This window comes from Mobula birostris, chromosome 23 (genome assembly GCF_030028105.1).
Source record: "Mobula birostris isolate sMobBir1 chromosome 23, sMobBir1.hap1, whole genome shotgun sequence".
Classification (NCBI taxonomy): Eukaryota; Metazoa; Chordata; class Chondrichthyes; order Myliobatiformes; family Myliobatidae; genus Mobula; species Mobula birostris.
The window spans coordinates 10947490-10973454 of record NC_092392.1 but is presented as its reverse complement, the minus strand read 5'-3'; the positions used below and the strand labels follow the sequence as shown (position 1 = coordinate 10973454).

The 25965-nt window shown below is 41.1% G+C and overlaps 1 protein-coding gene across 1 annotated transcript in view; it reads left to right on the top strand.

Annotated features, from left to right (window-relative positions):
- Nucleotides 1-15845, top strand: part of mapk8ip2 (mitogen-activated protein kinase 8 interacting protein 2) — a 64892-nt gene extending 49047 nt beyond the window's left edge. Inside the window, exons 8-14 of the mRNA XM_072241845.1 lie at nt 65-140; nt 2908-3080; nt 5528-5637; nt 8136-8255; nt 9639-9709; nt 11091-11189; nt 15773-15845. Of these exons, the coding sequence (XP_072097946.1) occupies nt 65-140; nt 2908-3080; nt 5528-5637; nt 8136-8255; nt 9639-9709; nt 11091-11189; nt 15773-15845 (722 nt within the window). The remainder of the gene's footprint in view (nt 1-64; nt 141-2907; nt 3081-5527; nt 5638-8135; nt 8256-9638; nt 9710-11090; nt 11190-15772) is intronic.
- Nucleotides 15846-25965: the final 10120 nt, after the last annotated feature.

Sequence of the window (25965 nt, the reverse complement as noted above, 5' to 3'; positions counted from 1 at the left end):
GAGTGGACATAGGGACTGGGGTTCCTGCTTGCTGGGGTGACTTTGTGCTTTCTTGCCTGATCAGGTACCGAGTCTTTTGGCCTTTACTCATGCACAATAAATGGTGAGGAACGGGATCAGACGCATCGAGCGGTGTTCCGGTAAGTATTAGTTTAAACTGAAAGGAGGCGCTTATCAGCACAGCCGCTATACAGCACCACTTACTACAGAGCAGAGCTCAGGGTCACTAAAACAGCACAAGGCCAAGATTACCTTTACTTTCGCTCATGTTTCCACAACTAATAACGACGACAGTGAAGAACTGTTATAACACTAGTTAGCCACCATGTTCAAGGACCACAGGTTATGTGGTATGTGTTGTAATACAAGGCATTAGTACCCTGTTGCAAGTCAGACATGATGAGAAAAGGACCAGAGTTTCTCAATGCTTTCTCCCTTCTCTTCCTTATTGCACTAACTTTATTGGTCCAAGCTACTGAATGTCTTTCTCTTGAAGAAATTCAAGAGTTAATGCTTGCTTCCATGTGGAAACTGCCTGTATTAGCTGGTGCTACGGATCTACTGGTGTTTTCCCTCGCAGTGAATGGCTCATGTATAAGCTGAAATCAGCTGTGGCAAGGGCAGGTCTTCAATGGGGACGGATCAAGGTCGCCATGTGTCGGCCAGCGGCCCATATCATCTCTCACCCCCTCCTGCTGGATATGATGGAATGCGTAGACTCCCCTCTCTCCTGTTATTTACCTATGACTTCTCCATGGGAACATGCTCAATCGTGGTTACTAGCCATGGAGCTCATTGCCATAGGGAAACCCCTTGGCTAAAGAGACCTGCGTAGCCAAACAAGTAAATGAAGGCAGAAGCTCCCATCATGTCCAACAAGAGGAGATGATTGAGATTAGATTCATGGGTTATAATTATCCTGTTGGATTTGTTCTTCCTTTTGGCATTATTGGGCAGATACCAGATGCTTGAACGGCTTGAGTAGAGGTGTAGCTCTTTCTATGGAAAGGACAGAAATTATTTTCTATCCCCTGGGGATCTTTAGAAGGTGTGCTGGGCCTTGAACTCCTGTTATTTGTATTTTATAGAGGCTCCCATGTCTGATATAGGATTAGTATTAGTATTTGGTCTTTTCCCTTTTCTCTGTGACCCTTTGCTGTCATTGTTCCCAACATTAAACACCCCAAATTCTTTCCAGATAAAACAAGAATTTACATATATGACCACCATGTACTGTTCACAATATGGTCTCCTCCACATTGGAGACCCCAAATATAGAATCGATGAACACTTGGTGGAATGCCGCCATTCACTGAGAAAGAATGAGCTTGAGATTTTAGTCAAATGTCTCTTTAATTCTCTATCTCATTACCACTCTGACCTCTCTGTGCTGTGCCTCTTATACTGTTTCATTCCAGCTTAATATAAATTGAGGAACTGGATCTCATCTTTCAACTCAGCATATTGCATCCTTCAGGACTCAACAGTGAATACTAGCAACTTCTGATAACGATTCGACTCTTTTAGCCTCCTGTAGACACACCATTCATTTCTTTTTCACCATGCCTCAGAAAGTGAATCAAAATCTAAACCACATCGATATGTAGACTGAAAATCACAAGTTCAAGGCCATACAATAACTTTCTCCAGTAAGAGAGAGACTAACAATTTGCACTGGCCATTACCATGGTCATCACATCTATAGTTTGAGTTTTACCATTTAATTGAAACTTACTACACAGGCCATGTAAATATTGTGGCTGTTAGAGTATGTTAAAAGCAGAGAATTATTGAATGGCTCAGCTCCTGATGTCTCGTAGCCTTTATGTACATCATGCTAACAGAAAGTTTAAATATTCTGTTTTCCTTCATCTGTAGCTTCAACAACACTTAAGAAGCCTGAGAGCATTGAGGAAAAGTAGCCTGCCTGAATGGTACCCAGCCTCCCCCAAACCTTCATTTCCTCCACCACCAATGTACAACAGAATGCACTGCGCTAATTCACCAGTGCTATTTCCAACAGCATCCCTCTAATCTGAAAAGTCTGTCACCAAGGACATGGCAACAGGTGCATGGAAACACCTGCATGTCAGAAACCGCCCTGATCTGAAAATGCATTGCTGTTCCTTCATCACTATTGGGTCTCAATCCTGGAACTCCCAACAACACCTCTGGTTTCAAGATGACAGGTTATACTCATTTTCTCAAGGGCATTAAAGTCTGGCCTTGCCATAACTCTCCACAATCATAGTAGAAGTGAAAATGTAAATAAGTACAAAATTATCATCCTTTCTTACTTGCCACTATTGTCCTTGTTGTGATTTAATTTCTCCTTCCTTCACCTTATCAGACTTCCTTCTCTCTCCTCCTCTATCATATTTGTCTCAGCATAGAACTTAATTTTGCTATCTTTTCCTAGTTCTAGTGACATTAATGCGGTTCTGCTCTTCATGCTTGCAGAGTGCATTCAATGTTTCCTGTTTTGATTCCAGTCTTTGAAAAGTGTTATTGTCATTTATGCAGATACCAGATCTTAAATACTGATTTAATTTTCTGAGATCTCTATGCTCCTGTTTGAACCTCTGGTCTTACGATTGGATACTATATTGTAGTTGTCCTTGAACAAAACAAAGCATGAATACTTAGTAATCTCTGTTGTTCAGTAATGCATAGGCTTTGTCTTTCCTCACTGACTAAAGCTGTTGAACACTGAACCTACTTAAACACTTGATTAACTTCATTCTTGGGCCAGATGAATGTTGTCCGTGGAATACCCCCATTTCCCCTTCCCGTGTGCCTTTCAATTTAAAGATAATTTATTGTTGGCGTGTGAACTGAACACATTTTGCCAATTTATTCTTCCAATTCAGCTGCTCTTTTAATCTGATAATCTTCTGTTTTCTAAAGGTTTATACCGCGACACCAGGATGAATTGGAGTTAGACGTTGATGACCCATTATATGTTGAAGAAGAGGAGGATGACTATTGGTACAGAGGCTACAACATGAGAACAGGGGAACGTGGAATCTTCCCAGCATACTATGCACATGAAGTAGTCAACCAGGCCAAGGAATTTATGGGTAGGTCCTAAAGTGTATAAGTGCCTAGAATATTCCTGGCTGATATTTGAGAATGTAACTTCCCCTCCCGCCCAAAACACAGTATTTTCTGCACTCTTAAACAAAAATGTGTTTCCTATGTCCATTGGTGTGTTTAGCATTTGCGAAAGTACTTTGAGATAGAGTGTCCTAAGTTGGAGCAGGAATAACTGATGTGGCTCGTCAAGGCTGCTCTGCTATTCCTGATCTGGCTGTGGACTCAAATCCGTATCTACTTTTTCCCTATAACTTTTAATTCCTCTGCTATATTATATATAAAAATATACTTATATTTAATGAGGTAGCCTCTACTGCAGCCCTGGGCAGAGAATGCCACAGATTCACTACTCTCTGAGAAAAGCATTTTCTCCTCATCTCTGTCCTTTGTCTCACCTATTCCCCTGAATCTTGAAGCTATGTCCCGTAGTTCTAGTCTCACTTATCAGTCGAACCAACTTTCCTGCCACTATCTTATCGAGCTCTTAATTTTATTCCTTTCTATAAGATCTGTATTTCTTCTGAATTCCAGCAAGTATAGTCCCAGGCGACTCAATCTCTCCTCTCCCCTCATCTCTGAATCAACCCCTACTGAACCTCCTCTACACTGCTTCCAAAATCAATATATCCTTCCACAAGTAACCTAGAAGTGCACACAGCACCATTACTCTGTACAATTGCAGCATAAGCTCTCTGCTGTTACAATCAATCCCTCTGGCAATGAAGGCCAACATTCCATTTGCTTTCTTGACAACCTGTTACATTTGCAAACTAACCTTTGTGATTTATGCACAAGCATTCTCAATTCCCTCTGCACAACAGCATGCTGCAATTTTCCACCATTTAAATATTAATCTGATCTATTTTTCCTTCCAAAGTGGATGACTTCACTTTATCAATGTTGTACTCCATCTGCCAAAAACTCTTGCCCACTTGCATAACCTATCAAGCTCTCTGCATCCTCTACACAATTTGCTTTTCCGCTCAGTTTAGTATCATTAGCAAACATAGATGCGCAGATTTTCGAGAAGGTTTAGGTTGCTACACTGAACTGTAAGCAGAACCCCATCTCCATCCGGATGCAAAGCCAATCTTCTGCCCAAAAGGGTTAGGCTTAGGCAACCCATACGCTGTCTCCCCAATCATGGAGCAAGATCTAGATTACCTGCAACAAGCTGGTGTGATCAAAGCTGTCAACTACTCAAATTGGGCAGCTCCAGTGGTCATTATCAAGAAAGCCAATGGTACAATGAGGTTGTGTGCAGACCTTTCAACCAGTGTTTCTTCTAATTTGTAATCACCAGTGTGCACAAAAGTCTTGTGCTGTGCAAATTTTTGCCTGTTGACAACAACACGTATGCATTGAATAATTTCCTCAATAAAAACAGTATAAATAAACTAGTTCTAAAATCTGCAGGCAAATCATCATTAACTCCATGTTGTCAAAACAGTCCGCATCAGAAACCAGAAAAGGAAAAGTGATTTGTATAATTTTGAAATGTACTTAACATGCCAACAGAGTTGAGGGTGACAACCTTTTGTGTACAGTTTAATTTTTTTTTATGTGCTAGTAGCAAATAATGTGTGCGCGTGCACACGTTAGAGGGAACATTGTTCTCAACTGGTCTCAAAGCGGCTCTGAAGACACATCGTACCTATTACTGATACCAGCAGATCTCTTTGCAAAATTGAACGATGGTCGCTACTTTGCAAAATTGGACGTGGCTGAAGCCTACCACCAGGTAGAAGTGGCAGAAAATTCACAGGATCTTCTCACATTTACAACACATTAGGGGCTGTTTCCCTTCTTCCTTCTGCCTTTTGGAGTGAAGGCACCTCCTTCAAATTTCCATTACTGTACTGAGTGGTATTGACGGTGCTGAATTTTGAGTTTGCGATTTTGTAGTTGCGGGTTTTACTGAATAACGGAGTACTTCAAGTTCTAACTTTGCCCTGTCTTCCAGCTTCAGGTCTCATCAGTAGTTAAAGGGGAGTGAACACATCATTCCTATCTTCACGTTAGTCATACTTTTCCACATCATATAACTCTTAAAAACTTTTACTATCTGTTTTAATATATCGTGCGACTCTGAAAAATCTATTTGAAAGTTTGCCACTGTTCCTCAACTGCTCCACCATATAGCTGGTGTTCCCAGTCTCTGCTGGCCAACTCCTCCCTCATCTTGTTGTAGTCTCCTTTGTTTAGTCATAATACATTGGTTTTTGATTGAACTTTTACACCCTCCATTTGCGTGAGAAATTTAATCATGGAGTTAATGATAATTTGTCTGCAGATTTTAGAACTAGCTTATTTATACTGTTTTTATTGAGGAAATTATTCAATGCATACGTGTTGTTAACAAGCAAAAATTTATCAGCCACTTATTAAGCTGATCGTAAGTAAACTCATTTTCTGGTGTGTGCTGATTCAGGGATAAAGAAGAGCAGTATCTGGGTGGAGAAGTTCAATGTGCAATTCCTGGGATCTGTGGAAGTGCCCTATCACCAGGGTAATGATATCCTGTGTGCTGCAATGCAGAAGGTGAGGCATAATCGTTAGGTGGAGGAAATAATTGCTTTATTACGAAATGATGGTGAAGAGTAAGTTCATTATTCAGATAATCAAACTTAAAGTACAAGGAAGAGAATAGAAGTGTAGTGATACAAGACCTTAAACTAGGGAAGAAAGTCTTTAGGCTGGACGTTTGCAAGTCTTGTCTCCTTGGGAGTGTTGTCTTCCAAGCTGATCACTTCACTGTCCACGGGAGGTTGATCTTATTGCAGTTTTAGTGGTCGGGAAATTTGGAAAAGTGCTCTAGTGAATAAATTGTTAAAATAAATGGAATATGGTAATAAACTAAAATGGGAATTTAAGATCTATACAAGGCAACGTGGAAGAGAGAGGGGAGAGACAAAGACCTGTACCAGGAGGAGTACAATGACCAATGCAAATGGTTACAAATAGTGATCGGAGTTTTCTTCTCTCATTATTCTAGGAATGCAAAGACCGCTCAACTCAAAAATTCAGTGTAGTTCTATTTCTGCAGTATGATACATACAAACTGTGATCCTAATCAGGGGTCCACCACAGTCAGTCTCAAAATGAAATCAAGCAAGTCTGTCATTACACACCTTCTCAATATTTATCTATTATACTGCTTTCCCCTCCAACCTACTATAGCACTGGGATACTACTGTACTATCAAATTGTCTTTTCAAAGTCCAAGAAACCTGTTAGCAGGGTAATTGAAACTGCCTCAGTGTTTTATCCAAGACGGACATACCCAGTATTAAGACCTTAATCATACTCTGCCAGCCAGGCTTGAAGTATTCCTTCTCCTGTCAAGGATGGCACAGTAGTTAATATAATGCTAGCACAGCGCCAGCGGCCCGGGATCAATTCCTGCCACTGTCTGGAAAAAGTTTATACATTCTGCCTGTGACTGCGTGGGTTTCCTCACGCATTCCAAAGATGTTTGAGTTAGTAGGTTAATTAGTTACAGGTGTAAATGGGCGGTGCGAGTCTGTTTCGCCGGGAGGTAGAGATATTTAACATATCTCTAAATGAATAAATAGCGTTCCTGTGTATACTGGGCCACTTTGCCCTCAAGCCTGACCTTAGATTCCTTGAGCAGGCTGTCTGCCCAGAGTTCCATCACACCAAGTGATTTCTAGGATAGTGGAAATATTTTGAGGATGGATATAGATACATAGTTCTCTGAAAGCAGTGACACAGGTTAACAGAGTGAAGAATTCTTGCCTTCATCAACTGATGTATTAAGTATAGGAGCTGGAATGCCATAGTGTACAAATCATTGGTTAAGTTGCTCTTGGAGTGTTGTGTGCATTCTGGTCACTGTGCAGTAGGAAGAATATGATTAAGCAAGAGGATGCAGAAAAGATTAACAGGAGTTCCAGTAGAACTGGAGGGCTTGAATTATAAAGAGAGGTTGGATAGGTTGAGTCTTCTTTCTTGGAACGAAGGAGCTGAGGTATTACCTGCACACATTTGCCCATGTCCCTTTAAGATTTCGGCATCCATGTACCTATCTAAATTACTTTTAAATGTTATAATTGTACCATGTTCCAAATACCCTCCATGTAAAAGTCTTGCCCTTTGTGCAGGATTCTCCCCTGTGTAGAGGAGCAAAGGGATATACTGTAGATCCCTAAAGTTGTTGTGCAATTTCACAGGGTGTTTACAGAGGTGTAGAGTGTGTTGGCTTTCATCAGTCGTGGGACTGAGTTCAATGGCCATGATGAAATGTTGCAGCTCTACAAAACTCTGGCTAGATTAAACGTGGAGCATGATGTTCATTTGCGGTTGCCTCATTATAGGAAGGATGTGGAAGATATAGAGATGGTGTAGAGGAGATTTACCAGGGTGCTGCCTGGATTAGAGAGCATGTCTTATGAGGATGCATCGAGCAAGATGGGGCTTTTCTCTTTGGAGCAAAGGAGGATGAGAGGTGATTTGATTAGAGGCATACATGGACAAACAATGCCTTTTTCCCAGGACAGAAATGGCTAATACAAGAGGGTCCAATTTTAAGGTGAAAGGAGGAAAATACAGGAGGAATGTCAGAGGTACTTTTTTTATATACAGGTTGGTGTTTGCATAGTATGCAATGCCAAGAGTGATGGTAGAGGCAAATACGCTAGAGATATTTTTAAAAAGCTGTTAATTAGACACATGGATGAAAGAAACCTGGGGAACTATGTGGGGAGGGCAGCCTCAGATTGATCTTGGAGTAGGTTAAAAGGTTGGCAGAACATCATGGGCAGAAGGGCCTGTACTGTGCTATACTGTTCTATGTTAAATCAAAACTATGGGTTAATATTGTGCTAATTCTTGGGCTGAACATTATGTGTTGTTATTAATCTATACAACATTACACAATGTTATAGAGTTGAACACCAGAGTTTTAACATGATGTAGGAAAATATCATGCTTTAGCATTGCATAGACTAATAACTGGTTTAAAATTGCACTGACTAATACATGGATTTAATGTTAATTTCAACCTCATTCTCTTACAGATTGCTACCACTAGAAAATTGACAGTTCACTTGCGCCCTCCTGCAAGTTGTGATTTAGAGGTCAGCATTCAAGGAGTTAAGTTAGCTATGAGTTTGAACGAGTATGGATTGGAGGACAAGGTAGGACAATCAGTTTATCTAATGAGGTACACTTGTCTTTCCATACATCTGTCAGCCTATCTTCTTGTCTACTGCTTATCTACTGATGAATCAGTCCATTCAAAGAAGACAAAAGGGGTATAGTATGAACACCTGACATTGCACTCAGCCATGTCTGTTCAATTTCAAACAATTTCTATTTTTAGTTTAGATTTCCAGAATCGGCAGTATTTTTTGCTTTTGGAACTGAAACATTAACACGGTTTCACTCGCTCTCCCAGAGATGAGTGACCTGCTGGTTCCAACATTTTCTATTTTTATTTCAGTAGTCAGTAGCCTCTGTAGCTTATAAATATGTGCTTGGATTGGATTTGGTAATGCTACATTGATGTAAAATAGTCTCTGGACATTCATACTCATTAAGTGAGATTCAGAACCTCAATAAGTATCAATATCTTCAAGGCAAGATGAAATCTTGAAGTTTGGAATGATCCAGACATCCCACCTCTCCCAGAAGTTCCGGGAGTCTCCCGCATATTAATAGTGGATCCCTGATGCCCGCAAATTATATACAATGTCCTGGAAATTGATTTTTTTTGAGAGTGAGCGTGAGAGAACGCGCAAGAAAGAGCGAGAGAGCGAGTGCAAGCGGGAGACAGCGTGAGTGCGAGAGAGCGCAAGAGCGAGAAAGCAAGCGCGAGAGAGAGAGCAAGAGCAAGAAAGCGAGCGCGAGAGCAAGAGTGAGAGTGTTCCAAAAAAGAAAATATGAAACGTACGTCACCCCAGACTACACTAAAGTGTACCCCTGCCTAATAGAGGTCAAAAATAATGACAGTGTTGCTCGCTGCACTGTTTGCAACAGTGACTTTTCTATTGCCCATGGTGGGTTAAGACCGTAAAAGACATCTTGAGGTGAGTTTAACAGGTGTCATTCATTTATTAGCATAGCTAATGTTATTTAAACTCGCTGGCTAGCTGCTAAGGAGCTACTCTATTGCAGACATCCCACCTCTCCTGGAAGTCTCCTGCAAATTGATGGTGCTACCTCCCTGAAATGAGTTTTTGCAGGGTGGGATGTCTGATGATCTTAACTTGTACTGTTGTCCACATACATTCCTAAATGAGCGAGTGAATGAATAACTGGAAAAAGCAGGTTTGGGGTGAATGCAGAACATTACTTCCTCTGAATTCTATACAATAAGACAAAATTTCTGTGACACCCAATACAAAGCATTGGATGAATGCTGTTTTTTCCACTATCATGCTGAGCAAGGTACCTGTCATCCTGTGGTATTTATATTAGAGGTTAGTTGAACATCTCCACATGGTTGATTATTTGGTGGTTGGTCAGTGGGAGAGTGACTGAATGTAACTTTATGTCTGTTTGATCTTCTTTTCTCTCAGAGTGAAAGATGCAGCCATTTTTTCCAAATGAAGAACATTTCATTCTGTGGATGCCATCCTAAAAACAGCTGGTAAGGATTGAGATCAATTCATTAAACTCCTGATGTCCTTTTTGTTGAATTGAAATGTTGAATAATTATAAGGTGCTATCATTAGTGAAATAATTTTATTGTTGAAGTTTTACATCAATGTTAATCCCAACTAACCTCACACCATTAATAGTTTGTGACCTAGGCCATCTAAATGACCTCTGAATAATCATTGATATACAGTATTCATTAGCCTTAGTCTTAGCAGTGAACTAAAATCAACTATCATTGATCATCCCTTGAGCAGTTCAGAATTAGGTGTTGATTTCTGTGACCCCCCTGGAGGTCACTTGAAACATAATTATTCTGTATTTATTTCCATCATTTTACAAGCCAGCAGAAGCAGATTTCCAATGTGGAGACTCTCTCTTTGTTTTTCACCAATCCTCCTCACTCAGTCTCACATCTTGTGGAAATGTTTTCTTTCTGGTAACTGCTGTCTTTACCAATTTATTCATTTTCAATCCACATTCCAGACTTGTTATGCTTAGGGTTAGGGTTATGTTGGTCTTAATGTATATTTGGTGATTTAGTGGTTTAAAATTGGAGTGAGTTAAAGATTGTTTTCAAATCAAATTGCATCTGCAATTAATAAAACCCATATAGTTGCAATTAATAAAAAGCCCATATAGTTGGATGTTCACTCCTCTGAACTTTGTACGCATGTTCCCATTATTAAAGGTGCATAGCACCTTTCACAAACTTCGTACTTTCCAAAACTCTCCAGAATCAATGAAGTATTTTTGAAATGCATTTATTATAGTAGGACTTGCAAATGTAAACTTATATACAGCTTCCTTTTAGAATCAGCTGTTAAGTAATTAGATAATTAGATGCTCTATCATTTTTATGTGTTGATAATTATGGGATAAATATTGGCATCAGTACAAAGTTCTGTGTATGTATTTATTTTTCAATGTGCCTGTCTTATAATTGCTTGTTACGTTCTGTTCCTTTTAATATATTCCTTCTTCTAGTGACTACAAGAAGCTATGCTCTCAGGTATATAATAGATCCATGAGAGCATAACTTAAACATGATTGTTCTATGTCCCCTAAGCTTGTTTATAGCTTAACCCACTTGGCAGGAAGGCACCTAATACTCCTACCACTTTCATCATTGATGTGAATAGGGATTAAAACTGGGCATGATTATCAAATGGGCATATGACTCAGTCATCCATGTGAGTTTGGCTAAATTTGTCTCTAATGGGAGGTCTGTATGGTTCTCCCTATAGTATGATCTCTAACATTAATGTGATCTCCAATTTTAGTGCAATTTTTAACGTTCTAGGATCACAACACTATGTCCACATTCTCTATTCTTCTGCTCCATGCCGCTCATTGTGTCACATCTCTTTCAGCTACTTTGGATTCATCACCAAGCACCCAGTAGTCAATCGCTTTGCTTGCCATGTGTTTGTATCCGAGGAGAGCATGCGCCGTGTCGCTGAGTGCATTGGGTAGGTGTCATGCAGGCAATGGGAGCTGAGGTGGTGATGGGATAGGGTGGGGGTGTATTGAAGGAAGGCAGTTCTCCAAATTTATAAATTTATTCCGACTTCCTGCAGATCTTCCCTTCTGCAACTCAATAACATTTTTAAAATTCTGAAAATGTCTGCTCATGTAATACTGAAGCCTTTGACAATGGCGGAGCTCATTCACCTGAGCAGAAATCCACTTCCTCCAAGTGATCTTCAGGATGGTCTGTGATACCACAGAATTCAGGGCCCCATGAATTTGTATCAGATTAATCCTTCTATTGAGAAAACCAAATTCTTTGATGAAATAACAGGCAGTATAGACAAACGACAGTCAGTAGTTGGTGTTGTGTACTTGGATTTTCAGAAGATCTTTGACAAGATGCTGCATGTGAGTCCACTTAAACAAGATAAAAGCCCATGGTATTACAGGAAAGATACTAGCATAGATAGAAGATTAGTTGACTGGCAGGAGGCAAAGAGTGGGAATAAAGGGGGACTTTTCTGATTGGCTGTCTGTGTCTAGTAGAGTTCCACATTGGTCAGTGTTGGGGCCGCTTCCCTTCATATTATAAGTCAATGATTTAGATGACAGAATTGATGGTTTTGTGGACAATACAAAGGTAGGTGGAGGGGTAGGTAGTGCTGAGTAAGCAGTGAGTCTGCAGAAGGACTTAAAAAGATTAGGAGAATGAGCAAAAATTAGCAGATGGAACATAGTGTGGGAATTGTATTGTCATGCACTTTGGTAGAAGGAATAAAGGCATAGACTTTTTTCTAAGTGGAGAACAAATCCAAAAATCAGAGATGCAAAGGGATTTGGAAGTCCTTGTGCAGGATTCCTTAATTTGCAAGTTGAGTTGGTGGTAAGGAAGGCAAGTGCAATATTAGCATTTATTCCCTGAGGACTAGAATATAAAAGCAAGGATGTGATGCTGAGGCTTTCTAAGGCATTGGTCAGACCACACTTGGAGTATTGTGAACAGTTTTGGACCCCCTACCTAAGAAAAGATGTGTTGACATAGGCGAGGATCCGGAGGGGTTCACAAGAATGATTCAGGGAATAAAAGGGTTAACTTTTTTGATAACTCTTTTCCTTTACTTGTTGGACTTTAGAAGAATTGGGGGTGGGGGGGGGGAATCTCATTGAAACTTATCGAATATTGAAAGGACTAGTTAGACAGAACATGGAGAGGATGTAATAGTGGATGAGTCTAGGACCAGAGAGCACACCCTCAGAATAGAAGGACAACCATTTAAAACAGAAATGAGGAGGAATTTCTTTGCCAGAGGGTAGTGAATCTGTGGAATTCATTTCCACAGATGATTGTGCAGGGCAACTCATTGGTATACTTAAAGCAAATGTGGATAGGTTCTTGATTAGTCAGGGTGGCATAGTTTACAGGGAGAAGGCAGAAGAATGGGGCAGAGTTGGAAGTCAGCCATGATAGAATAGTGGAGCAGGCTCATTGGGTTTAAATGGCCTAACTCTGCTTCAATGTCTATGGTCTTATTTATAAAGGGTGAAATGGGATGGAGTGCTCACCTAAGTCAAGCTGGCCTGAACTTCTTACAAGTGTAGTGAAGAGGGAAATCCACCTGTCCTCAGTGATGTTGAACACAGGTATAGGAATAGATGTTAAACATTTTGATCAGTGGTTGCCAACCTTTTTTACGTCATGGACCAATAATTAAGCAAAGGGTATGTGGACCCCAGGTTGGAAACCCTTGAGTTAGATTATACCAGATCTATTCTTTCAGTTTCATTTTGTTACCTTTGATCCATATTCAAAACAATTATCAGCCTTATCTCTTGAAAGTTTCATTATTCATCAAGGAACCACAGCCTTGGCATGAGTACCTGATTTACACTGCCCGTAGGATGAAAATTAAACTTTCAAAATCACCCCACCAGAAAGGATCACTGCACATAATTTAACCCTATAAGACGTGATAAATCATCAAATAAAAGTAGGGAACAGATTCAGGTAGAGGGGTCTGCAGGGGAGATTGTTTTAGGAAAGAGCATATCAGAGGCTTGTTCTGATTTTACATTGAGATATATTGGCCATATAACTAACAAGATATAGACTGCAAGCACCAGTTAGTCAGAAAATAGGAAATTGTTCATTCTAAAACCTTTGAATAATACATTGACATGTTGGGAAGGACAGATAACAAAGGTGTTGAAAAGACACATGGGATATTGTAGTCACTGACAGGTGGATTTCCCTCTTAACTACACTTGTAAGAAGTGACTTACAAGTTTGACTTACAGCTTGACTTAGGTGACTTAGGTACAGAATGTAAAAGCAGGGAGGCTGTTAGATCCCAGTTGGGTGGTCTCTGTATGTTGTTTATCACCATGAGCAACATGCTTGATATAGAAGAAATTTCCAAGAACATTGCCAGGATGAAAGAATTTAAGCAATAAGAAAAGATTGATTAGGATGGAGCAGGGATTTAAATGAGGGAAATATGAATTATGAGAGGCCAGATCAGAGTAGATAGGTCAATAGAAAAGGGTAAAGGAAATTTGATTTGCGGCGTTAATGGAAACACTTTTCATCCTAGGATTGATGCAGTGTGAAATCCAGTGTCTGAAAGGATAGCAATGCACATAAAAATTGCTGGTGAACACAGCATCTCTAGGAAGAGGTACAGTCAACGGTTCGGGCCAAGACCCTTCGTCAGGACTAACGGAAAGAAGAGATAGTAAGAGATTTGAAAGTGTGAGGGGCAGGGGGAGATCCGAAATGATAGGAGAAGACAGGAAGGGGAGGGATGGAGCTAAGAGCTGGAAAGTTGATTGGCAAAAGGGATATGAAAGGATCATGGGACAGATGGGAACCCTAGGGAGAAAGAAAGGGAGAGAGGGGAAGCCCAGAACATGGGCAAGGAGTATAGTGAGAGGGTCAGAGGGAGAAAAAGGAGAAAAGATAAATAAATAACAGATGAGGTACAAGGGGGAGGTGGGGCATTAACGGAAGTTAGAGAAATCGATGTTCATGCCATCAGGTTGGAGTCTACCCAGACGGAATATAACGTGTTGTTCCTCCAACCTGAGTGTGGCTTCATCTTGACAGTAGAGGAGGGATCGCAAGATCTTACATCTGCAGACCCCAGAGCCTGCTGGCCCCGACGCTAGCAGGCAGGAAGTTCAGATTGCGGCCTCTGCCATTGATCTTGCCGGCTCCAGCACCCCAGGGCATCTTCAAAACCCGGACTCCAGCAACATCAATGCAGGCTCCTACGACCATGGACACCTTCAAAGCGATTGCGCGACCACCAGCTGTGACTCCAGCCTTGAACTCCAGGCCAGGTCTTCATGTGCTGCTATTGTGACTCCCGTCTCCCCTTCCCCCACCACCACTCTGCAACCCCATCTCCCTCACATCCCATCATCTACTCCTGGGCCCTCAGAGGCTCCTTCTTCCTCTCACCCCAACCCTCCCCTCTCCACTGACACCCCCAGCCTCCCCCCTCCCCCCTCTGATCCCAGCTCTCATCCGTGCTGGGTCTTTACCATCCCCTCCGATGTTCCCGATGTGGCCTTCTGTATATTGACGAGACCCGATGCAGGCTGGGAGACCGTTTTGCTGAAGACCATTGCTCTGTTCGCCAGAGAAAGCAGGATCTCCCAGTGGCCACACATTTTAATTCCACGTTCCATTCCCATTCTGACATGTCTATCCACGGCCTCCTCTACTGTCAAGATGAAGCCACACTCAGGTTGGAGGAACAACACTTTATATTCCGTCTGGGTAGCCTCTAACCTGATGGCATGAACATTGACTTCTCTAACTTCCATTGATGCCCCACCTCCCCTTCGTACCCCATCCCTTATTTATTTATCTTTTATTATTATATTTTTTTTTCTCTCTCCTTTTTCTCCCTCTGTCTCTCTCACTATACTCCTTGCCTTATGTGTGTTGCCTGAATTTCCAGCATCTGCAGATTTCCTCGTGTTTGCATCTGAAAGGATAGCTGGGGCAGGAAGTCTCCTTATATTAATAGATATCTGGATGATCATGAGAAACACCTTAATTTTCTAGGCTTCACAATGAAAGTTGGGAAGTAATATTAGGTTTAAAGGCCATTATGGACACAATTATCCAAGTGGTCTGCTTTTATGCCATAAATATTTATTGATTCTATCTGAATAAAATAAAAATACTTAAGAAAATTGGAGAGATGTTGCCCACTGGTGGGTGGAGATGAGACCCTGAAATCGCAAAGCACACCTTGGTTCTATTTTTTTGTCTGTGGTTACCATAATTAGTGGCCATTGGTGTCACTAAATTTACCTTGGCCCCACAGATCTAGGGAGAAACAAAAGAAATCTCCTAATTTCTGACCTCTTTTGGAAATCATCTTTGACTGGTTATTGAACATTTGTCAATAATTGAACATTCACCAATTGTGTGCACACTCGTCAGTGCACACAAAGCAAGACTCTTAAGGGATATAATGGCTATGGAAATATACAACCTGCAGGAGTGGTTGGGGAAACAAGGCAAAATAGATTGTACTTAGTAATATTTTGCACCTTTTCTCCTTTACAGCCAAGCTTTTCAGGAATACTATCAGGAACACCTGGAGTATGCTTGTCCAACGGAAGACATTTACCTGGAGTAAGAGTTTGATAGCTCTTGCACTGAGATACTTGACATTTTCTTAGGACCTGAGCTCGGCTGTGAGCTGTATCTCTGTTCCCTGTATATAAAGAAAATTAAACTCCAATCGAACCAAGAGAATCCCAGTAAAAGTACAGGGTACTTGGGGACCCCCTGTGAGTTTTTGCATTAGCCCTGGAAGCGCGCCATATCCAACCTGTGTTTGCTGCACATATCCATTACATATCCAACTCTAGCCTTCACGTCCTTCCTGTGCTGTTGTTCTAGATAGCTTCAGAATCATCTTAACACCAGAGTAGTGTTCAGACAGACAGAAAGCAAAGTAGCCAGTGGGCGCAGCATAGACCGGCGAATGCCATATGTGCTTGGAATTTAGATGGCCATTATCGGTTTATTTTTGGTTTATTTTAGCTTGACGACTATTTTCCTTGAATCTGATCCATGAGCAAATCCCCCAAATTGCAACTGCCTCATTGTAGATCGGGCAAACAGCGGGGGGGTGGGGGGGGTGATGATATCAGCATGATTTAATTGTGCTACACTATGTGTCTCTTTTTAATATTAGTCGGTGCTACTCAGAAGCTTGCAGCTGATGAAGTCTGGCAGGACGCAGAACTTGTCCGTATGATCAGGTGGACAATGCCTTAGACCAGGAAAAGATTTCTTGTTGCAGAGTGAACTTGACTTTGCTACCGTCATGTTTACTTCTGGGGCAGTTGACTTTGCTTCACTCAAGCCATTAACACCCCTGTCCCCACCAATCACACCAACTTTCCTCTTTCTTGCCTTAGTTAAAATGAACAGATTTGGTCCAGAACACAGGCAAGCTGGGCAATGGCATAAGTTTAACCAACTGTCAAGAGGAAAGTAATGGCTCCCTGTATAAAAGTTTATACAGCTTTAGAGATGATTTCTGAAGGACTGTTCCGTCCTTGATTGCAATAGTCCCACTATGAAAACACATTTTCCTGGGTCACTCTCCTACCCAGAAAAGACCCCAGTGTTCTGGATCATTGAGTCCAATTACTCCAATTCACATCCCTGCCCTCTCTTCTGCCTTATGTGAAATGGGATCTGTTCATTGCTGAGGGAAATCTGTGTGATGTGCATGGTTTTTAAAAGCTGCATGAAATCTCTAATTTAAAGCTCACTTCTTGCCCACTGCCAAGGAGACACTAGGAGTTCAAAATGTTCGTGCCACAGTGACTGACTCAGACTAGCAGGTTCACGTTCACGGTGTAGCCAGAGAGAGAGAGAGAGAGAGAGAGAGAGAGAGAGACCATGAAGTACCTTAAACCAATTTGTTGCCCTCACTTTATCAATCTTTAGCCAAGTTATTGCACTTCCTCATCACTCATTTACATCAACTGTGTGAAAAATACTGGCAGGAACAGTGCCTTCTACAAGCTGTCATTTAAGGGATGTTTTCTACCTGGAGCTGACAGTAATCCGTACTGTGCCAGCATTCAGTGAGGGGCAAATCACAGATGTGGCAGTGAAGAGTAACCTCAGTTGTACTAAGAGACATTTTGTTTGTTATCCCAGGCTTTCCTTGGGAACCTCCAATTACATCGTGTATTAATTGATATAATTATAGAGTGATGTGGAAGGGTAATATGTGAACAGACAGGAAAAGAAATTCTAAAATGCTAAGATCTTCTCAGCACTTACCTCACAAGCTTCTTATAGCGTGGCATCAGGTGCCAGAGGAAAGGCCTAAAGGGAATTGGGAAAAGCTGATTTAGAGCGCCCATCAGCTGCTGCCTGCTAAGTAACCAGCCTTTCAGAAGCAGGGATAATGCTGTGGGTGGTTCAGTGTTTGGGTCGAGTTAAGGGTAGAAGAGGAGGGAAGTGAACAGAGGACGAATTGGCTGAGAATGAGAGGAACAAACCAGCCAGATGAAGTCAGAGGAAGTAACTTCAGGGCTGCTCTCCTATAGATGTGTGAATCAGTCAGTATAATTTGCAGTGCAATAGTAATTAACCAGCATGCAAGCAGATCAGATTTTATGAATGCAATATCGGCTCCTCTCATTCAGTGGGAATTCATACAGTGTGGTTCCTGTTCAGCTAAAATTGAAGACGAATCTGTGTTTTCTCCTGCTGGATGGGTAAAGGTGTGAATCTTGGAGCAGTTTAAGATGCAAGATCCCTATTGGACTGAAACCAGACTGAGAGTTCTCAATAACTTCCCCAAGTCTGAAATAAGTGTTACTGCACCAACCATCTTGGGTACTGCAAATATGGTTACAGAATAACAGTACTTTGGAAGCGGGTATGGAGTGCAAATGGGACATAGCTATCTGAAATGAGAGGGGTCTCAAAATAAAACAAACCTCTGCTTTGGTATTGATAAATATCACTTCATCATCGTGTGCTGCTCCGTAATATGAGCTGGGAGCACAGGAGCCTCTTGAGTGCAAAGAGAATCATTCATGCTACAGAGGGGGTAAAGGAGGATGTCAGGACCACTAAATTATAGCTCTAATTTATAGATAGTCAGGTAGATATGTTTGTTTCTTGTTTGTTGTTTTCTAGAATTGCTAATGTATTTGGTAAGTAGAGTGTAACTGGCATGGTTCCAGGTTGTGGATGGTATTATGGTGTGTGATAGATTTCCACAGTAGGTAATTAGCAATTACTTAACAGAAATGTTCCAGTATATTGAACAAAAGTGTTTAAACTAAAGAGACAGCCGAAACAAATGCTATTCAAATGATAATTGCTATCTATTATGTGACAGTTAATTTCACAAAAGCGAAAGAGGGGAATTATCTTCAATAAGATTGGATCACAGGAGCACCTTAATGGGAACATAGTGGGACAGATTACAGTGCATAGCTAGAACAATGTGTAGCATTGTAAGGCTTTAGTACACGGTACTAGTTTGGATTCAGTAGCAGATTTAATCTGGCTGTGTTGAGGTTTGTTTACTCATTTAGAGAGTAAATGTTTCAGAGAGACTGATCACAAATGGAGAGTTTGGGTAACATCAGGATATGATTTGATAAGAGGAAATAGAGGAGATGGCTATGATCAGAGTCAGTAGAGAGATGAGCTTTGATGGAAACATTAGAATGGCAGCAACATTGGTTTTGAAGGGTCAGCAAGGTAACCAGAGGAATTGACTAAATAGAGTAGATTTTGATTGTGTTGGGCACGTGGCCAAGTGGTTAAGGCGTTCGTCTAGTGATCTGAAGGTCGCTAGTTCGAGCCTCAGCTGTGGCAGCGTGTTTGTGTCCTTGAGCAAGGCACTTAACCACACATTGCTCTAGTGTCCGTGCGAGGAGTGGCACCCCACACAGACTTCCAACCTGTGCCTTGTAAGGCATGAAAATGCCCAACGCAGGCCTCTTCATGGTCTGAGTCGATGTTCTCTCCCTCCCCCCCCTTGATTGTAGAGTCAAAGTTCTGGAGCATTGGTCTTGATCGCAGGACATTTAGGGAACTTGAAGGCATCCAACAGGTAAGCTGAGGTGCAGCAGGGATGGGTTTTGATAAGTTATTGTAATAGAAAAACAGACTTCCATGGGAGAGCATTGGGTGCTGTGGGTTCAACTTCGGGAATATGATTCTTGAAGGAATGAGCTTCAGTGGGATACTAGTTGATGGTTTTCAATGAAAGAATTAGTGTACCAGAGGCTTGATCTGAGAGGGTACTAAAGAGAAGGGTTTCATACGGTTGAGTATTATTGGTAAAATAGGAGTATTAGACAGATGGGATGAAATGTGGAGAGAACACAAAAGCAAAGCTTGACATAATTCATTTGGATCTGCCTTTCGACCAGACTGAGTGAATTACTCTTACTGCAAACCTTTCCTGTGCCTAAGAGAGAGTCAAGTTTTGACCAGCACCTGATGATCTTAGCAGTGACTAATCGTGATCTCAGTGACCCTGGATCAGGGAGAAGAACATCCTGCTTTTGTTCAGTGCTCTGTGGTCCCTCCTGAATCATGGAGATATGGTGACAACAATATTCTAATCAGCTCTCAACTTCAACTGACTATTGTCACTATCTATCGAAGTTCATATGTTTTTGAGTCTGATTTGAAAGGGCCTTAAATTGTACATCCCCAAGAAGAGTGAGTGCTTTTGTAAGAGAAGGAAACTGATGAGATTTAGGCCAAGTGCTGCTTACAATAATAGGTCATCCTTTCAGGAAACTAGTGCAAACAATTCACCAACCTGTCTCACGCACTGGTTAAAATAACCCTAATGCATTATTCAAAACAGGAGCTTCAAACTGTACTAATCCAGTTGTAGGTAGAGTTTAAATGCAGTTTTGGGCGTGTGTGTGTGTGTGTTTAAAAAAAAAGTAAAGGTTTTACGATTTCCCTTGTCCCTACTTCCAGCAAAGCCAAATTTGTATCTAAGATGAGGATTGTCCAGAACTACAAAACCATTTACATAGCACAGAGTATAAAATAAGGAGAGGTTTAGGTAGAGTAGATAGTGAAACCTTTGTCCCAGGGTGCCAATGACAAATATTAGAGGGATTAATTTTAAGGGAAGAAGGGGAAAGTTTAAAAGAAATTCTTAAGGCAAGTTTTTATTTTTACACAAAGTAGTAGATGCCTGGAATGCACTACCAGGGGAGATGGTGCAAGCAGATACCACAGCAAGAGATATTTAAACAGGCAGGGATGGAGGCTACAGACCATGTGTAGGCAGATTAAATTGGCATTGTAGGGCAAAGAGTCTGTTCTTGCGCTGTATGGAAATGCTTCCGTATACATGTGCCAATCTGTTAACAAGTGATAGGTTTCTGACTTCCAGCTAGGTAAATTACCAATTTACAATTAACAATTGAGTATCATAATTCTTGTCCCTTTTAAATTAAAGGACGGAGTGTGGGATATAATCTCAGGATCAATCATTACTGTAGTTTCTAGGTCTCAGTTTGTGTTTAATCTTGTGGTTCATAAAATAGATGGAAAGACCAACCTGTGACTTGCAGCCTACTCTAGCCTCTATTGGTTGTCAGTCATCCTCACTTAGTTGCATTCTCTATAGTGGTTTCAGATCCACGGGTTTGAGAGTTGAGAGGGAACCCATTTAATCTATTGTGGCCATGGCTTTGGCCATGAGGTCAGTAAAGTGATTAGAAATGCCAACACAGCTTCTAGTGAACAACACACCACAATTAACATCTCTTCTACCTGTCCGGTGACCATTAGATTGATATCCCCTGGAAAAGCATGTCCTCAGACAGGTACAGGCATTTAGCCCTGGATTATGCTTGTTACTAAACTGGTTGCCTGTATGTTAGCTGCATTTACCTGTATGTAATGTTGGATTATGCTAACCATTCATTCTATACTAAACACATCAATATGTAACAAATTCAAGTAATTTATCATCTAATTGTATCAATGAAAAACTGATCACAAAGCCTTGTCATGTTTTTGATCGTATGATTAAAAATATGGTTATTGAACTTCCAGGCATCCATTTACTTTCTCTCATTTAATACATAGGAAAGCTGAATAGTGGCTGTACAAACAGAGAAGCAGCCCATCACAGTGCAAGAAATTTAGCTAAATGCGAAGGTAAGACTAACAGGAAACAAGGTGGCTCCTTCACAACTGTATTAGTCAAATACCATAGTCATAGCTCAATATAGATTTTGTGGAGGATCAGCAGTCAAAACTGGGAGAATCTTTATTCATCCCCATATTTTGCTAAATGTATTGACCCTATTACATGCCTAGATTGACCAGTACATTTAAAAACCAGAACGATCCTGTTTTCCCCCAAACCATGCAGAAATGGGGGTTCACCTGGGATTCTACTTCTCAGCAATATCCTATCACCTGTCATTCCCCAAATTCTGACTGGGTTACACCACAAAAAAAAGCTTATGTGAACATGACATTCAGCATCATTACATCCCAAGCCACATAAGCCACACTAACTTGGTGCCAGAAGTGCAGTTGTCATCTGTTATTTATTACAGTACGTTGTGCCTCATGGTAGATTCTATCAGAAGTTCCATAATTATCTTACTGGGGGAAGATGCTGAAGTGGTTTTCTGTTGCCTTTTTTTTGTGGAGTTTATCTGTGTGCTCCAACCAAAGTCAAGAAACAGCCACTCCTTTCCCCTCCCACCATCACTTCCCTTTATATTAGTAAGGAGAATATTGGCATCGATCTGATATACTGCATGTACCATTACTACGTTTGTAGATGAAGAACTGAATTTCAGAGTCAATGCTCTAGTCACTGCTCCCTTGCTTGGAATAGGGCTTAATGTTTTCAACTACTGCCAAGAGTTGGAGACATGACCAACTCTTGACATGACCAACAGTTGGTATTTAGGAATCACCAAATCATGTAGAATAAAATCTCAATTTTGATTTCTCACTATAGTCTCCAAATTCATTCCAAACAGATAGTCATCTTTTATCTTTTGTGTATATTAACTTCCATGGCTATTAGACGGGGCCTGAGAATTAGAGGTTTGAAAGTATCAATTTCAAAATGAGAATTTGCTCCTTTACATGCAGTACAAATGCAGTCAGTTCACAGCAAGAAGTCATATTTTCTATGGGAAGAATGCCTTTGCAGTGGGTGTTGTCACATGGCCAAAGAAATGAGTACTCTTCTTTTCTCACATCAGTCCATCCATTCACCTGCCCTGAACTCTGGTTTATCTCAATGTTGCATTTGGTTATAATTCTTGTACAAAGACCTGATCACATTACACAAGATGTTGTACCATGAAGATCAGATGAACAGTGAAATTCCAGAATAATCTCCTCAATCAATATATGACATAGATTTTCTGTCAGCTAAGATTTTTACATGGAGATCCATGACTTAACCTGATACTAATAAGGCTAAGAACAGTCAACCTTACTTGACCACAAAAAGTTAATACACATTAAACTGCTCACCTTGAACACACTAAGAATATGCAGTAAACTGCTCACCTTGACCACAGAAGGTTAATACGCATTAAAATGATCATTTACAATACTGCAACAGATACAGTGTTAAACAGCTCACCTTAATGTTGGATGAAACATCACATTATCAGAATCATTACAGCTGATCGTAGCCAGCATTTGCCCCATTTCCATGAAGCTTAATTAAGGTGCACGATTATCTTTCTCAAGAACCCTAGTATGTTTTAGTCTTTAATGGCAGGATACCCATTGTTCCATTACTAATTTAAGCTAAAGTTATTGCTGAAATAAACGGAAAATATTTTTCCCTTGGTGACCAGATAAATTTGACCGTCTCTTAAATTACTTCTGTCATTAATTTCATTCTCGTTCACTCTGTTCCTAATGAATGTGTACACATTCCTTTGTGGTTAGCTGCTAGGACCAACTTCATTCACACAACCTTTGCAGGCAGCATTCTCAGAACCAGCTCTTTTGTTCAGCTGCCTCCAGTCTGTGTTACTGTTATATTAGTGCTTATTCTTACACGATGCTTTACCTGTGATGGAGAATTGAACCAAAAAGAGATGTCATTCTGAAGGAAAAAGTGAAATAGCTATTCTAAAGTGAGCAGAAAAATATGGAAGGAAGGTCTGGTGCATTTGCAGTCAGAGGACTTATACTGCAGTAAGAATTTTTTGGGTTTGGCAGAGGCTGCACACTATCACTTCCATATTGACTGGTACACCTGAATCCAAGTCTAATCCCTGGCCCTTCTCCTCATGTTCTTGAAAAGAAAGTGCTGACAGAGTTTTTGATCTTCAGGGTTAGGATTCCTGAAAGCTGCAAACTGATGCATTCACATTCGGTTGGTTTGAGAACTTTGTCCTCTGAACAACTTTGTGCCTTCCTCATATTCTCTCACACAGCTGGTTTCTGGACACATCTGCACTTGTATAGAGGTGTTGCAGGTGCGTAGAGCCAGATGGACTTGGGCTTATGAAGCCTAACTCCTTTTGAAGAGATAGCCAATAAGTTATGTGCGTGCTTTTAGCAGAGTCTGTATTTGGAGCTTTAAAAATCACACTATCATAATAAGACTGGAGCTATTTAGGGGTGCATACTGTGTTGAGTAAAGAGCCATAATGGAATGAAAAGCAACTAATGCCACTGCTGGATCTCATCATTGCAGTCTTGGATTTGCTCAGTTATCAGTGACAAAGGAAGAGACAGGTTTCCTGTACACGTAGCGCATAAAGAGCAAGCAAAGACATTAATTGAGCATCCTGCGAACTGGCTTATCTGAGAAACACACTTATTTGGAAACTGCACTGTGATCATTTTTGATGTGCTCAGAAATTGTTGTTTCTAGCAGTAACACTAAATTGGGTTGCCTGAAACAAATTGAGGTCACCAAAAAAAAAACAATGTTGGCAGATCGTGTCTAACAAGCCTGATAGAGTTCTTTGAGGGGGTGACCAGGCATATAGATGAGAGTAGTGCAGTGGATGTGATCTACATGAATATTAGTAATACATTTGACAAGGTTCCACACGGTAGACTTATTCAGAAAGTCAGAAGGCATGGGATCCAGGGAAGTTTGGCCAGGTGGATTCAAAATTGGCTTGCCTGCAGAAGGCAGAGGGTCGTGGTGGAGGGAGTACATTCGGATTAGAGGGTTGTCACTAGTGGTGTCTCACAAGGATTGGTTCTGGGACCTCTATTTTTCATGATTTTTATTAACGACCTGGATGTGGGGGTAGAAGGGTGGGTTGGCAAGTTTGCAGACGACACAAAGGTTGGTGGTGTTGTGGATAGTGCAGAGGATTGTTGAAGATTGCAGAGAGACATTGATAGGATGCAGAAATGGACTGAGAAGTGGCAGATGGAGTTCAACCCAGAGAAGTGTGAGGTGGTACACTTTGGAAGGACAAACTCCAAGGCAGAGTACAAAGTAAATGGCAGGATACTTGATAGTGTGGAGGAGCAGAGGGATCTGGGGGTACATGTCCACAGATCCCTGAAAGTTGCCTCACAGATACATAGAGCAGTTAAGAAAGCTTATGGGGTGTTAGCTTTCATAAGTCGAGGTTATAAGAGTCATAAGGTAATGATGCAGCTTTATAAGACTCTGGTCAGGCCACATTAGGAGTACTGTGTCCAGTTCTGGTTGCCTCACTTTGGGAAGGATGTGGAAGCATTGGAAAGGGTACAGAGGAGATTTACCAGGATGCTGCCTAGTTTAGAGAGTATGCATTATGATCAGAGATTAAGGGAGCTAGGGCTTTACTCTTTGGAGAGAAGGAGGATGAAAGGAGACATAATAGAGGTATTTACGATATTAAGAGGAATAGATAGAGTGGACAGCCAGCGCCGCTTCCCCAGAGCACCACTGCTCAATACAAGAGGACATGGCTTTAAGGTAAAGGGTGGGAAGTTCAAGGGGGATTTTAGAGGAAGGTTTTTTTACTCAGAGAGTGGTTGGTGCGTGGAAAGCACTACCTGAGTCAGTGGTGAAGGCAAATACACTAGTGAAATTTCAGAGACTACTAGACAGGTATATGGAGGAATTTAAGGTGGGGGTTATATGGGAGGCAGGGTTTAAGGGTTGGCACAACATTGTGGGCCGAAGGGCCTGTACTGTGCTGTACTACTCTATGTTCTATGACGTCTCATCAGCATTTTATATCCACAGAAGATCACAAGAGAAAGATTTGTGCAGTTTCTACAACTGTCAAAGCTTGGTAGCGTATCATTCAGAAAGGGGCATTAAAAGCACACTCCCCATAGCAGCCACTCAAACACACAATGATGCCATAGATGAGAGAAGATTCTGCAGGGATTATTGTAAGAGACATATGGCAATAAATCGGATTTCATCCTTATTTAGTACACTGAACATTTAGCCTAACACCCAACTCAGCAGCACTCCCCCACCCCCCAATCCACCATGGAAATATTCACTTTTAAAAAAACACGTGTGTTTTTCATTATGACTGCATGATGACTCCTTCTTAAGCAATCCACATGGTTAGAAAGAGCAGCTCTCTACTAAGATGACAGTTGCAATGTCTTAGCCTCCGAGAAACCCAGAAGATGAGTATTAACATTAAGCAGCCCTCTCCATAGATCCCTGGGAAGTGAGTTACAGGGCATTGAGGATTAAGAATGCCTGACTGTGGACACCTCTACATACCAATCAGCTGCCATAATACTATCAAACTCTGAAGTTC